The sequence below is a fragment of the Heptranchias perlo genome, chromosome 4 (genome assembly GCF_035084215.1).
Source record: "Heptranchias perlo isolate sHepPer1 chromosome 4, sHepPer1.hap1, whole genome shotgun sequence".
Lineage (NCBI taxonomy): Eukaryota > Metazoa > Chordata > Chondrichthyes > Hexanchiformes > Hexanchidae > Heptranchias > Heptranchias perlo.
The window spans coordinates 115,830,188-115,844,832 of record NC_090328.1 but is presented as its reverse complement, the minus strand read 5'-3'; the positions used below and the strand labels follow the sequence as shown (position 1 = coordinate 115,844,832).

The 14,645-nt window shown below is 40.6% G+C and overlaps 1 protein-coding gene across 1 annotated transcript; it reads left to right on the top strand.

Annotated features, from left to right (window-relative positions):
* The first annotated feature begins 1,217 nt into the window (after positions 1-1,217).
* On the top strand, positions 1,218-14,225 carry trmo (tRNA methyltransferase O). Its single transcript, XM_067983496.1, has 6 exons — positions 1,218-1,409; positions 3,466-3,611; positions 4,816-4,990; positions 7,340-7,497; positions 9,027-9,800; positions 12,957-14,225. The coding sequence occupies exons 1-6, from the start codon at positions 1,288-1,290 to the stop codon at positions 13,193-13,195; spliced, it is 1,614 nt and encodes a 537-aa protein (XP_067839597.1). The 5' UTR covers positions 1,218-1,287; the 3' UTR covers positions 13,196-14,225.
* The last annotated feature ends 420 nt before the right edge of the window (positions 14,226-14,645 follow it).

Below are 14,645 nucleotides of genomic sequence, written 5' to 3'. Positions count from 1 at the left end.
AATCCCCAATATGTTTGAGATTGCCACATATGCTGGAATCAGAGGGGCAAGGGCTCAAGTTTGGGAACGGTGCACAGATAGCTTAAATTTAACTATTTCATGCAGAAATACATGAACATGTGACCATGTACAGCAGGGAGGCACATAGTGCAGAAAAGTTTATGGGAGAATTAGATAGATATTTGAAGGAGTGGGTGATTGAGAGATATTCTTTGGGACTGACTAGGTAGACTGTGTAATCTGTTGTGTAGTGTCAGCAAGCTACTGAACCACAAGGGGCTTCACAGTTAAATCCAATCCTATCTCACTCAATGTTTACTCCAGAGACTGGAACACATAATTTAGGCTGACACTTCAGTGAGGAAGTAAAAACAATTGGCATCCATACTGTTCCTCACCTGAGATCAGACAACTCCGTTCAGCCCAGTCACGGGATTGCTCACTGGATAAACTTACCAGGCTCTTGGTAGCTCTTGTTTTTTTTTAAGCTGTGCTTCAATGCTCGCACTCACCTCTCAACAACTACTTGCATTTATACAGCGCCCTAACGTAGCAAAACATCCCAAGGAGCTTCACAGGAGTGTTATCAGACAAAATTTGACACCAATGCACATAAAGAGATATTAGGACAGGTGACCAAAAGCTTGGTCAAAGAGGTAGGTTTAAAGGATTGTCTTAAAGACGGAGAGGTAGAGACTTAGGGAGGGGGCGGGAATTCCAGAGCTTAGGGCCTAGGCAGGGCCGCCAGTGGTGGGGCAAAGAAAATCGGGGATGCGCAGGAATTGGAGGTACACAGAGGTCTCAGAGGATTGTAGGGCTGGAGGTGGTCACAGAGATAGGGAGGGGCGAAGCCATGGAGGGATTTGAAAACAAGGATGAGAATTTCACAATGGATCTGTTGCCGGAACTCGAGCCAATGTAGGTCAGTGAGCGCAGGGGTGATGGATGTGCGGGACTTGGTATGAGTTAGGATAGGCAGCAGAGGTTTGGATGAGTTCAAGTTTAGGGAAGGTGGAAAATGGGAGGACGGTCAGGAGAGCATTGGAATAGTCAAGTCTGGACCCTAGATTGGACAGAAGTAGCCCGCCGACGTTGTACATACGGTGCCTGCTCTATAAATGTGGCGGCAATTCAGCAAATTCACTCAAAAAACAAACTCAGACAGGAGCCCACCTGTTGCCATGGTAACTGGCTCCCTTCCAGGGCGCAGGTTCCGTCAGACCGGCGTAGGGGTCACGTGATGTCAGGCGTTCGCGCTCAGAGCCGGAGCCGTTTCGTCGCCGAACAATGGATGGAATCGGGCAGGATTTAAAATCGGCAATCAACGGCCGCCCCAGCGTGAGGGCGGGGCGCGAGCAGCTGCTGCAACAACAGAGCCGCCTCATGAGGGCCGAGCTGAGGAACCTGAGGTACGGGAGCAGCACCGGGGCCGCGGGAGGGCCAGAGCCTGAAGCTCCAAAAACATGGCAGCGCGACAAACTGGCTGCTCTTCTTCCTCCTGAACTCTTGCGCAGCCTCCTCCGGAGGCCTGCAGTGGCTTTCTTCACCTGGCTCTTTTATGGAGGTAGAAAAAAAATTGCCTCTGATTTGTCACACTGCTTGTCCGACATTCAGTATTAGATGAGCAGAAACTTCCTGTGATTAAATGTTGAGGTGACCGAAGCCACTGACTCCATCCCTCTCCTGGTCACTGTCTGAGGCTCACCCAGACCGTTCGTAAGCTTGCTGTCCTATTTGACCCGGAGCTGAGCTTCTGGCCCCATATCCTCTCCATCACCAAGAGTGCCTACGTCCACCTCAATAATGTTGTCTGTCTCCGCCCCTGCCTCAGCTCATCTGCTGCTGAAACCCTCGTCTGTGCCTTTGAAACCTCCAGACTCGACTATTCTAATGTTCTCCAGGCCGGCCTCCACCTCGCATCTTCCGTGAGCTCATCCAAAACTCTGCTGCCTGTATCCTAACTCACACCAAGTCCTGTTCACCTATCACCCCCACCCCTGTGCTTGCTGACCTACATTGGCTCCTGGTCCAGCAACGCCTCATATTTAAAATTCTCATCCTTGTTTTCAAATCTCTCCATGGCCTCGCCCCCTCCCTATCCCTAACTTCCTCCAGCCCTACAACCCTCCTGGAAATCTGTGTTCCTCCTACTCTGGCCTCTTGCGCATCCCAGATTTCCTTTGTTCCACCGTTGGTGGCCGTGCCTTCAGCTGCCTAGGCCCTAAGCTCTGGAATTTCCTCCCTAAATCTCTTTGCTTCTTACCTTTCCTCCTTTTTAAGATGCTCCTCAAAACCTACCTCTTTGACCAAGCTTTTGGTCACCTGTCCTAATACTCCTTTTGTGGCTCGGTGTCAAAATTTGTATGATAACTCTTCTGCGAAGTGCCTTGGGATGTTTTACTACGTTAAAGCTGTTATATAAATGCAAGTTATAGATTTGCAAAATATTACAGCACAGACCATTCAGCCCATCAAGTCTGATATTTTTCTTCAGCAATCACCCAGTCTAACCTCACTCTCTATGCTCCCCATATTTTCAATATTACTCTCTTTCAACCAACTACCTCATTCCGTTTTAAAAGTACTTAACAGGTGCTGCTCCAATAGTCCCGTGTCAAGAAATTTGTTCTAACCTCCGAACTACGTTGGCTCCCGGTTCCCCAGGGACCTCCCAATTTAAAATATTCATCCTTGTTTAAATGTCTTCATGGCCTGACCCCTCCCTACCTCTGTAACAAACTCCAGCCCTACAACCCTCCCAGAACTCTTGTGTTCCTCAACTCTGGTTTCTTGTGCATCACATCCTCCCTTCATCCAACCATTGGTGGGCAGGCCTTCAGCTGCTTTGGCCTACCCTCTGGAATTCCCCTGTAAACATCTCCACCTTCCTTAAAACCCACTTCATTTACCCAACTTTTGGTCACCCTTCCTAATATCTTTATAGGCTCACTGTTCAATTTTATCTGATGACTCCTTTATGAAGTGCTTTGGGACATTTTTTCTGCATTAAAGGTGCGATATAAATGCAAGTTGTTTATAGAGCATGTAATAGTATTCTAGAAATAGGTCTCATAACCAAAATTAGTATTCTAAGATATCTGTAGAAAGGCTAATGCATAGCAGCAGGAAGAATCCAGAGGGATTTTTTAAAGCTATGTAAATAGATCTGTTGAATGGGCATTACTTTTGTTTAAAGTATTCCTCCATTGTGCATTGAAAAATACACTGCCACAAAAATACCCATTCACTGGTGCTGCGTGACTGCAGACAACAAGCTGCCAGCTGGCTATACAGAGTACCCAGTTGATGATGTTATTCTGGGGATGGATAGTTCCCAGGGTTTTCTGAATTTGTGGGTACTATTGCACACGTGGAGCTGCTCTGAAATGACTGGTGTATCCATATTTTTTTTTGAGAGGAGGAAAAGAGCAATGCTGATATGTGATTTTAAATGTACAATGTTAGGCAACAAGTCAACAAAGCTGTCCATGTACATAAGAAATCTATTGAGGACCTACACTCTCTTCTGAATGGTTTGAAAAAGGAGCCCATCCATGATTACGTACCCGTCAGAAATCGAGATGATCAAGTGTCTCTACCTTTGGAGAAAGGTATGACATTCTAGTGGGTTCATGTTGCCTGTTCTATGTTACTATTCTAATTGAAATTAACTAAGGTATTTGCTAGGAACAGTTGGCACATACATTATTTAATTACATTGGATATTCAATATGTTTTATGTTACCTTTTTAATGAATGACTTGACTTGCCCAATAAATAACTGACAAATCAGACTTAGAGATTAAAAGTTTCAAAGGAGGGTCTTCAAGCCGCACACCATGGCTAATCGATGGAACTGGTAATAGTTGAAAACAGAAACTGTTCATTTTATTACAGGCTCTACTTCGAGGTCTGTTTTTTATTTGATTTAGTTGCCTGTGCTTTTTGAACGCTGTAGTCCAGCAGCAGACCAGATTGACATTGTAGTTCATGTAGGTACAGTAATTTTGATTGCTAATGTAATAACTTTTTATATTGAGATTTAGAGCTGTGAGTGCCATGTTGGTTATCAGAACAAATTACTGGAGAGAGTGGGGGGAACTGTGGTTCTGAGTTAGCATACTGACCTTTGACTTCAGAATCAAGGTCTGAAGCCAGTCAGATGGATGAAGGACTGCCTCTGCTGCATGTATAGATCCTAGATGCACTAGTTATCAAATAAAAATCTAGCTTCTTGTGAGCATGAGTCCAAAGCATAAAATTCAACACTAAGTGACAGTTAATTTAAAATCTCTTACAAAGGCCGCAAAAATAGCTGGTATAGCAAGCAGAAAAAAATAGAAAGTAGGAGGTATTCTCTTGAGGCTGGGGGTGAAAACACATTGTTGGGGCCAAGTAGAGGCAGTTACTGAGCAAATGATCGTGCCAAAACTGACCTAGAAGTATTGAGTTGCAAAAAGTGTTCCATTTGGAGAAACTTCACTTGCCAATTGCAAATACAGTGTACCTTAGCAATTGGTCAACAGTAAAGATCATTGTCAATGATGTACTTGCAAAAACATACTGGGTGATAAATTATATGCAACTCTGACAATGCAGTCAAATCTCCTGTATGTATGTTTACTGATTATAATAGGATATAGTTTTATTATATGCAAGTCTGTTTAATAACATAACTTTATATTTCAAGTCTGCTAGTACATTTAATGTTTCCCCTTAGCATGCTGATTGTAAGTAATATAGCTGTACTGTAATTTCTTCTTGTCTGTATTTTATGAAATGAAACTTAAAAATTAATGCATATACTTTTTAAAGGAAGCATTCAAACTGTACCCATTGGCTACATCGAATCCTGCTTCGCTGCTAAAAATGGCACACCTCGACAACCAACTATTTGTAGTTTGTCTCGTGCACAACTTAAAATTAGCAAGACTATTTTTACCAATGCGGAACATTCACTCATGGGCTTGGATCAGTTTTCACATGTCTGGTAGGTTGGCTTTAATTGTAGAAAGTATATGTTTGTGACCTGCATTAAACTTTCTTGCCTATTATAATTAAAAGTGGAGTGTTGCACAATTTCGGTCTTTGTATAATTCATTGTTAACTTGAATTAAAATCAACTTTCAATTTCTCTTAAGAACTGATGTTAAAATAGTTTACTTTTACTATTTAGGTGGACCAATTGGTTATTTTGCGAAAAAGAGATCTAAAAGCCAGGATATTTTGTGACCGCTTTAATTGGCTGTGAGTGTTGCCTTCTAGCAAGCTCATTAGATGCCACTGTCACTGCCACTTTTTGGCAACCGCATTGATCTACAGGAACTACTTTAGCGCTAAAATCTTAGCAACAGCCAATCTGACTCCCTCCTAGCCTGGCCTCCTGCTCTATTTTTGTTTCCTGATTCGTTTTCTCAACCTCTGCAACAGTGCAAAGAATTATTTGTATTTAGTGGGCAACACTGGCTAGGCCATGTTTATTGCTCATCCTAGTTGCCTTGAAAAGATGTTGGTGGGCTGCCTTCTATTGTGCTTCCTGGTGATTGTTAGTACAGCTGTGTGGCTTGCTAAGCCACTTAGAGGGGTGTTAAGAGTCAACCACATAATGTGGACTAGAATCATGTAGGCCACATTTGGTAGGGGTGGTAGGTTCCCTTCCCTGAAGGACTTTAGTGAACCAGTTGGGTTTTTATGAAAATTCAGCATCCATGGTCATTTCTTCTGGTGCTAGCCCATAAATTATCAGATTTATTGATTTCAGTTTCACAACTTACATTGATGGGGTTTGAACTCACACCATCTGGGTTGTTTGTCAAGTACTATAACCACCATAATATATCATTGAGAAAGCATGATGTGGTTGGGGAATGGGCACAGGTTTATTTAGTTATATATTGGGGTGGGTGAAGGGGAAGCATTTATTCATGTAAGTGGGTGCATGAGGGCACAGATTTATTATTTAATAGACGGTTGAGGGGCACAGATTTATTTTTGCCAGTGAATCGGCTGAGAGAAACAGATTTCTTTATTTACACCACTGGTATGGATGAGCAGTGCATTTATTTATGTATGTATGTAAATGAGGTGGATGATCAATTTATGGAGAGTACACAAAGTTGTATACTGTAAGTAATCAATTTAATTTTTAAGTTTTCAGTGAGCAATGTGGTAGGAAGTAAACTAATCTCTTTTTTCCTTTTTGTTTAAATTGGCCTTGTCTCTTCCCTAACATTGCCAGGAGTACAAGCAAGCTGGGCTATTCCACCATGAACAGTAATAACTTTTTTGTTTTTATTTTTTTAAATCATGATTGATTTATAAAGCTGCTGCAATTATGGATTTTGATATTAATTCTACAGTTTTTTCCATGTAATAGACCAGCTTGCAGTATTATATATAAATTCAGTGCTCCTGCACTCCCGGTGGAGGAGTATGCTCAAAGAAGGCACTGTGGTGTTGTAGCCTTTTGTCTGACTAGCATTCCCTTTTAGCATGCCTTCCAGCTGGGAGTACTGAATTTATCCTCGTATTAAAGAGAATAAGGGTAATTTCGGGAGGCTGATCTGGCATGGAGCCTTGCTAGTGGTGAGTCAGAGAATCATTATAATGTATTATCTCTGACTCACACTTCCATATAGCAAGGCTCCATGCTAGTAACAGAGCCTCGCAAAATCATCCTTTGTGTCCATGTACTGTAAGAGTTTTATGCAGAGTGATAATGAATATAATTTTTTATCTTGTATGTCCAAAGTATTGGGCAAGACCAGTGTTCTAAGATCAAAAAGGTGTTTTCTCTCTTGTGACACAAGGTACAGTTTTGGTCTGCTGAACTAATATGCAAAATGTATTATTTTAATGCCTTTGGCTTCTGACCATCTCTGACTCACTCCCAGGAAAGTCAAACATTTTCTCCACAATTGTAAAACTGCACTGAAACCGGCACTAAGGCTGTTGGGTAAAGAACTTAGTCTTCTGTACGTTCATGATTTGATTTTTAAAAAAATCAGTGTTAATGGTGGCAATATGTTAGTTGTAATAAAAACTGCTTTGATGGCCAAATTACTACCTAACTGAATAAAACTTTAGTAATGCCTAGAATGATGAATTAATACTTATTTCATAGCTTGCTGCAAACATGCTCAACTCATTGCATGTTGTACCATCAGCAATTTAAAAACATTTTTGTAGCACTACAACAGCAGTAGAACCTAGTTCCAAACTTAGTCTTTGTACCTACAAGTCAAGATAACCTTATTCTTTAGCATTATGCTTAAAAGTAATTTTTAATAAAGTAATCAACATTTCTAAATTTTAAATGTATAATAATTGATTTATACAGGATTATCTTTGTTTTTCACAAAAATGGACATCAGAGCTATAAAGCTAAAGTCAAACCACCTCGCCTGAATGGATTAAAAACTGGAGTCTATTCTACAAGAAGTCCCCATCGTCCGAATGCAATAGGTTTAACACTGGCAAAGCTGGATAGGATTGAAGGTAAGCTGTTTCAAAGATGTTCTAGGAGAGGGGGAAAAAAGGCAACTTTGATCAAAGCAGGAAAAGTAGATCTCCTTGTAGGAATCTGGGTATTGTGCCTTGTATGATGCTGGAATTAATTAAAAGTATTGTAATATTGCCTCTTTTGTTCCTACAAATTCATAGTCTCTGGGTGCAGAACTTTGCCCAATGGGAGCACATATCGGGTATGGCAATCAACAATTTTCACTCCTAAAAATGAATGGACAGAAAATCATGAGGGATAAGAGCCCAGATTTCCAATATGCCCTCCAGCAGGTTTAGCTCTGCAGTGGGAGTGTGAATTGAAAAAAATAACCCTAAATTGATGAAAGAATCTGAAAACCAATTTTATAAACCTTGTGTGTACGTTGCCGATGACCATAATTGCCCTAGAGGTGTATGTACAGTATTTATTTTCTCTTTTTTTCATTGTAAGAAAAGGGTACGGTACCAAAATAGTTAAATATATTTGTGCTTCGCTTTCAATAACTACATGGCATTTGAGTTGTGTCAAAAGTAATGGGCCGCTCAGTGAAGACTGCAAAGATGGGAACAGATTGCAAAGATGTAATGTGATTAAGAAGTCCTGCTGTTGTTTTAGACCATTGAATTAATGCTCATGATTCTGAGAATCATCTGATCTCCTGGATTACATTATACAATAACAGCAGCATCTTGCATTTATATCGCACCCTTAATATTAAAAAAAACCACGGTGCTTCACGATTGGAAGTGGTCAGGGAAACGGACACTGAACCTTGGAAGGAGCAGTTAATAGGGGTAACGGAAAGCTGGATAGTAAGATGCTTTTAAAGGAGAATAGAGAACAGGAGGAATTTAGAGAGGGAGTTCCAGAGATTGAGGCCAAGGCTCCTCTAGCAGTGGTGTGAAGGGAGGGGGGCTTGCCCAAAAAGCCACAGTCAGAGGATCAGTGGGCTTGGCCAGAGGTACAAGGTCGGATTAGGTTGTGGAGATTATGGAGGGATTTGAATCTTAATTTCGATTGAATATATTGGGGGACTGGGGGAGATAATATGGATCAGCTAAGACAGGTGTCATGGGCAAGAGGGAGTTAGTGTAGGAAAGAATATGTGGGGTGGGGGTGGTTGCATTTTGGGCAAGTTAGAGTTTGTGGAGGATGGGAGGGCTTTGGGATAAATTGAGGCTAGCAGTGACAAAAGCGTGGATAAGGATTTCGGCATTGTAGGGGCAGAGGTGGGCAATGTTATGTAGGTGGAAATGGGCGTTTTTAGTAAAAGATGGAATGTAGAGTTTAAAGCTCCGATTGAGTTCAAACAATTTGACACAGCCTGGTTCAGTCTTGAAGTTTGTTTATAATAGAAAATAATAAATATTAAAATTATCAAAGATAGATAACCAATAGATTCAATGTTTGAATTTTAGGATTGTTGATAACCATGGTAATTCATAATTTAATATGTAACATTGTATGTGCAAGATGTTTGTGTTTGATGTTTATTGTTTAATTTATTTCCCTAACCTCTAAGGTGATACAGTTTATCTTTCGGGAATTGACATGATACAAGGAACACCAGTATTGGACATTAAGCCGTATATTCCAGATTATGATACACCTAGAGTTGACCCACCGAGTAACAGAAACGACAGTCAATCACATCAAGAGATTCTTGTGCCAGATGAGCAGTGCCAAGGTGTAACCATTCCAATCACTGGGGTGGTAACTGCAGAAAGTGGGGATAACAAACCACCCCATATAAAGGTGGCTTCAGAGACAGCAGGGGGTTGTTTTACTGATTTGGAACAACACCCTCCCAAAGATACCACACATCCATTCAGAAAGAGAGACGGTGATGTTCTTAGTGGAGAAGAACACTCCCTCGTACAAGTTGGAGAGACAATTTCAGCAAGCATTATAGGCGAAACCAATAAAGAGAGGTGTTGTGTCCACGAGTTAAAAAGTGAGAAAGTTGATCAGCTTGCCGGAAAGGAGGATGCTACTCATAAAAGCATATTCTTAGCTGTGGAGGAAATCAGATGCCACCTGGTTCACAGCGATATTGTGAACCAAATAACTGAACGAGACAAAGTTACTTGCTTAGAGTCTGAGAAGTCAGGTACTGCCACATTCCGTCAGAATAAACGACCAAAGAAAGTTGATGCTATTAACATAACTCTTATCGACTCATCTAACAGTACTGTTGCAACGTGGATAAAACAATCACCTGTAACTTCCTTAGAGGTTCGATTCACTTCTCATGCAGAAATGGATCTGGAGCAATTTCAGGCTCCAGGCGGGACAGGTATGTATGGTGGTGCAGTGTTTGTTCCATTATCATTAATACCTGCAGCCAGAATCCAGATCTGCGCATTCTAATGTACCAACGACTGAATTGTGAAACTATAACGCTCCCAGGGTGGAAGAGGAGGGATGAACCTAGCTTTGCTACAGCTCTCAATTCCTTAGGCTCTGCCTTTCTTTTCCTCTGCGAGCAATTTACCCTCTCAAAGCAGTTTTCTCAACAGTTATGTCTACTTTCAATGTGTAAAATTAAAGTTAAAGATAATGTGTGGACCTACAAAACGAAAGTTATGAAAAATTGTGATGAGCAACCTTGTTGTTTTTCAATGTTATTTTAAATAGAGTATTGATTATCTCATTTGGGATTGCTGAATAACTGAGTCCAACATTAGCAGAGTTGTTCATTAGCCAATGTAGTTAAATCAACTGTTAATTCAGTTCCCATACAGCTTCAGGCAGAATTTCTATTTAAATTCCCATTTTGTTCCAAGACTGATTTTACTTGATCAGTAGCTTTCGCTCAAAAGTGCTGGGAAACAAGTTGGTGGAGGATACAAAGCCGTTCTGGGGGCTAAACACACATTTTTATTGCCACTACAAATTCAGCAGTGGCATTCACCGGGATGAGAAGCCATACCTATTTGATTTGTTTTTGTTTTCTTTGTCAGAATGTCAGCCGTGCCTCAGTGGGTAGCACTCTCACCTCTGAGTAAGAAGGTTGTGGGTTCAAGTCCCATTTCAGGGACTTGAGCACATAATCTAGGCTGACATTCCCAGTGCAGTACTGAGTGACTGCTGCACTGTCGGAGGTGCTGTCTTTTCAATGAGACATTAAACTGAGGCCCCATCTGCCCTCAGGTGGATGTTAAAGATCCCATGGGACTATTTTGAATAAGAACAGGGGCGTTCTCCCAGTGTCCTGGCCAATATTTATCCCTTAACCACCATCACTAAAACGGATTATCACATTTGTGGGAGCTTGCTGTGCGCAAATTGGCAGCTGAAATTCCCTATATTATAACAGTGACTACACTTCAAAAGTACTTCATTGTCTGTAAAGCGCTTTGGGATGTCCTGAGGTCGTGAAAGGTACTATATGAATGCAAGTTCTGTCTTTCTTTACGCAATGACCTTAAAACAATGTCATGCCAATTAAGGGATTAGGTCACATTTGTGAGATGTACCATAGTGTGTGGTGTCATATTACTGCTATCTTCATTCATATTTTAATTTTGTATAAAGCAAAATGTTTGAATAAATTCACTAAAAGCTGATAAATCCCCTGGACCTGATGGCCTACATCCGAGGGTTCTAAAAGAGGTGGCTGCAGAGATAGTGGATGCATTGGTTATGATCTTCCAAGATTCTAGAATGGCTACCTTCCAATCCACTTGGGACCATTGTGACCCCGCTGTTCAAGAAAGGAGGGAGAGAGAAAACGGAAATACAGACCAGTTAGCCTGACATCAGTCGTTAGGAAAATGCTGGAATCCATTATTGAGGAAGTGGTAACAGCGCACTTAGACAATCATATGATTAGGCAAAGTCAACATGATTTCGTGAAAGGGAAATCGTGTTTGACAAATTTGAGTTTTTTGAAGATAAAGGGGAACTAGTGGATGCAGTATATTTGGATTTTCAAAAGGCATTCAATAAGGTGCCACATAAAAGGTTACACAAGATAAGGGCTCATGGGGTAGGGGGTAACATATTAGCATGGATAGAGGATTGGTTAACGGACAGAAAACAGCGTAGGAATAAACAGGTAATTTTCAAGCTGGCAGACTGTGACTAGTGGGGTGCCGCAAGAATCGGTGCTTGGGCCTCAGCTATTTACAGTCGACATTAATAACTTAGATGAAGGGACCGCGTGTAATGTATCCAAGTTTGCTGACTATACAAAGCTAGGTGGGAAAGTAAGCTGTAAGGTGGATACAGAATCTGCAAAGGGATATAGACAGGTTAAGTGAGTGGGCAAGGAGGCAGATGTGGGGAAATGTGAGGTTATTCACTTTAGTAGGAAGAATAGAAAAACAGTATTTTTAAATGGTGAGAAACTATTAAATGTTGGTGTTCAGAAAGACTTGGGTATCCTTGTACAAGAAACACAAAAAGAAAGCAAGCAATTAGGAAAGCAAATGGAATGTTGGCCTTTATTGCAAGGGGGTTGGAGTATTAGAGTAAGGAAGTCTTACCACCATTGTACAGGGCTTTGGTGAGATCTCAACTAGAGAACTGTGTACATTTTTGGTCTCCTTATCTAAGGAAGGATATACTTGCCTTGGAGGCAGTGCAGTGAAGGTTCACTAGATTAATTCCTGGGATGAGAGAGTTGTCCTATGAGGAGAGGTTGAGTAGACTGGGCCTATACTCTCTGGAGTTTAGAAGAATGACAGGTGATCTCATTGGAACATAAGATTATGAGGGGCCTTGACAGGGTATATGCTGAGAGGCTATTTCCCTTGGCTGGAGAGTCTCGAACTCGGGGGGACATATTTGCAGGATAAGAAGTCAGTCATTCAAGACTGAGATGAGGAGGCATTTCTTCACTGAGTGTTGTGAATCTGTGGAATTCTCTACCCCAGAGGGCTTTGGATGCTGAGTCGTTGAATATATTCAAGGCTGAGAGAGACAGATTTCTGGACTCGAGGGGAATCAAGGGATATGGGGATCGGGCAGGTAAGTGGAGTTGAGGTCGAAGATCAGCTCGAGGGGTCATGTGGCCTACTTCTGCTCCTATTTCTTATGTAAATATGAAAATATAAAAACAAAAATAATTCTTTTGCTCGATGCTTTCAAAGCAATTACCATAATCCCCAATGTTTCAAATTTACGTTATTGTACATTAAGGGAGCTGCAAACTATTGTCTTGTTTCACTTATTGGACCAGTGACAGGATTACTTAACTGAGCAAGTTTGTTCAAGCAGAACTAATATTCCAAATGCATAGAGCATAACTTTTTGTGAGAATTATGTTTAACTTCTTTCAAATTCCTTGAACAAAGTTTGTAAATCAGAATTCTGATAATTTTTGAATGCTATCGGGGACCTTGATCTAGCAGCTTTGTGGTATTTGTTGAATGTTAAAGTTAATTTTATAACTTCATTTTTGAGAGATTTTATAAGAGCTAAAGGCTAACCAACTCTCTGTTTGCAGATCCTGGCAAAGCATCTCTGAAGTATTTCCAGTCTATAGAGGAAGCCAAGTCTGCCATTGTGGCTGTGCTATCAGCTGATCCACGATCCATATATCGTAGAAAACAGTGCCAGGACATGCTGTTTTACTTCACTATGGATACTGCCCACATCACTTCCTGGTTTGGAGATGACTTTGCCGAGATCGTGAGGATAAAACCAGTGAAAGAGAAAGCTTCAATTGGAATTGTCAATAGATAAATTCTTTTTGATGGAGTTTTAGAAGATTGCTCTCCCTATGATCAGCAATGGTGCTACTAAACATCAATCCTGCAGGGGTGTGGATTTTACATCTGTGTTTCCTTTCAGCTTTTTTCATCGAGTCCCTATGCCCTTATTTATAATAGAAACTGCCTATGTAAACTTGTCTCACTCTAATTACCTTCACCACTAATGGTGGTGCTGCAATGATGTGAGAGTAGGACAAATTTACATGCAGTCATTAGAAATCTATAATGGAAAAATAATGACAAAATGTATGACTTCAAAATGGAAACTGAATTATGTCTGTGCACCCTGGTCCAATTATTGCCCGCCCTCTAACCCTCCTTCATCTGAAGACTACACTTAGTTTCTAATACCCATATGCAATGTCATTTTAATCTTTATTTGTCCTTTGGCCCTGGTCACTTTTAGCACAAGAGTTTGAAGGTTGGTTTGTAAATCTTTATCAGCAAATTTTAATTGTAAGCCATTACAATGATAGTGTGTTTATTTCTTCAGATATACTGTGATTTATACTTATTGCACTTTAGTTTAAAAAAATCCCATGGGTAAAATTTCTGTGGGGGTTTTCCCCCATAATGTTGCTGTTTCTCTGGGGTTTCCATGGCAAATTCTACCCCCAATTCTTTAGATTTTGTAGTAAATTTTCTTCATCAAGATGAGGTGTTATTGATAGGAACCGAGTTCTCACAAATTGCGCAGAAGGCTTTCTGAAGAAAAAAAAATTGTTTGCCTATTTTTTGCTCAGTAATTGAAATTTCTAACATCCAATAAGGATTTAAACAAAAAAATTACATTTCACAAACATTAAATTATTCCATCAAATTGCCATTTCTCTCTTTTTAATTAAAGGTTTTTGTTTCCTTAAGGAGATGTGGGTATGAATATTTTCTGCCCGAGCTGTGACTTAGCTGAATTTTGAATTGTGCAGATTGAGCTACTCATGGGATCTTCGAGTAGTTTCTGTTCTAAAGTTTTTCAATAAATATTTGAAGTAGAGGTAAAATTTCAAAGTCTCTTTTCAGGAAAAAATTTTTTAAAACCTAGTGTGTTTTTAATTTAAATGGAGAGGATATGTGTGTTAGTGATGGATAAAAAATACTGATAAAAGAAAGAGCTTGCACCTTTTATATCCTCAGATGTCAATTTGCACATTGCATGGCTTCCTCGAACAACGAGATAAATGATCAGCTAATTTTTTGTTGGTGTTGGTAAGAAAGACTTGCATTTATATAGCGCCTTTCACGACCTCAGAACATCCTAAAGCGCTTTACAGCCAGTGAAGTACTTTAGAAGTGTAGTTACTGTTGGAATGTAGGAAACTCGGCAGTCAATTTGCACACAGCAAGGTCCTACAAACAGCAATGAGATAATGACCAGATAATCTGTGGTGCTGGTTAAGGGATAAACATTGACCAGGACACCA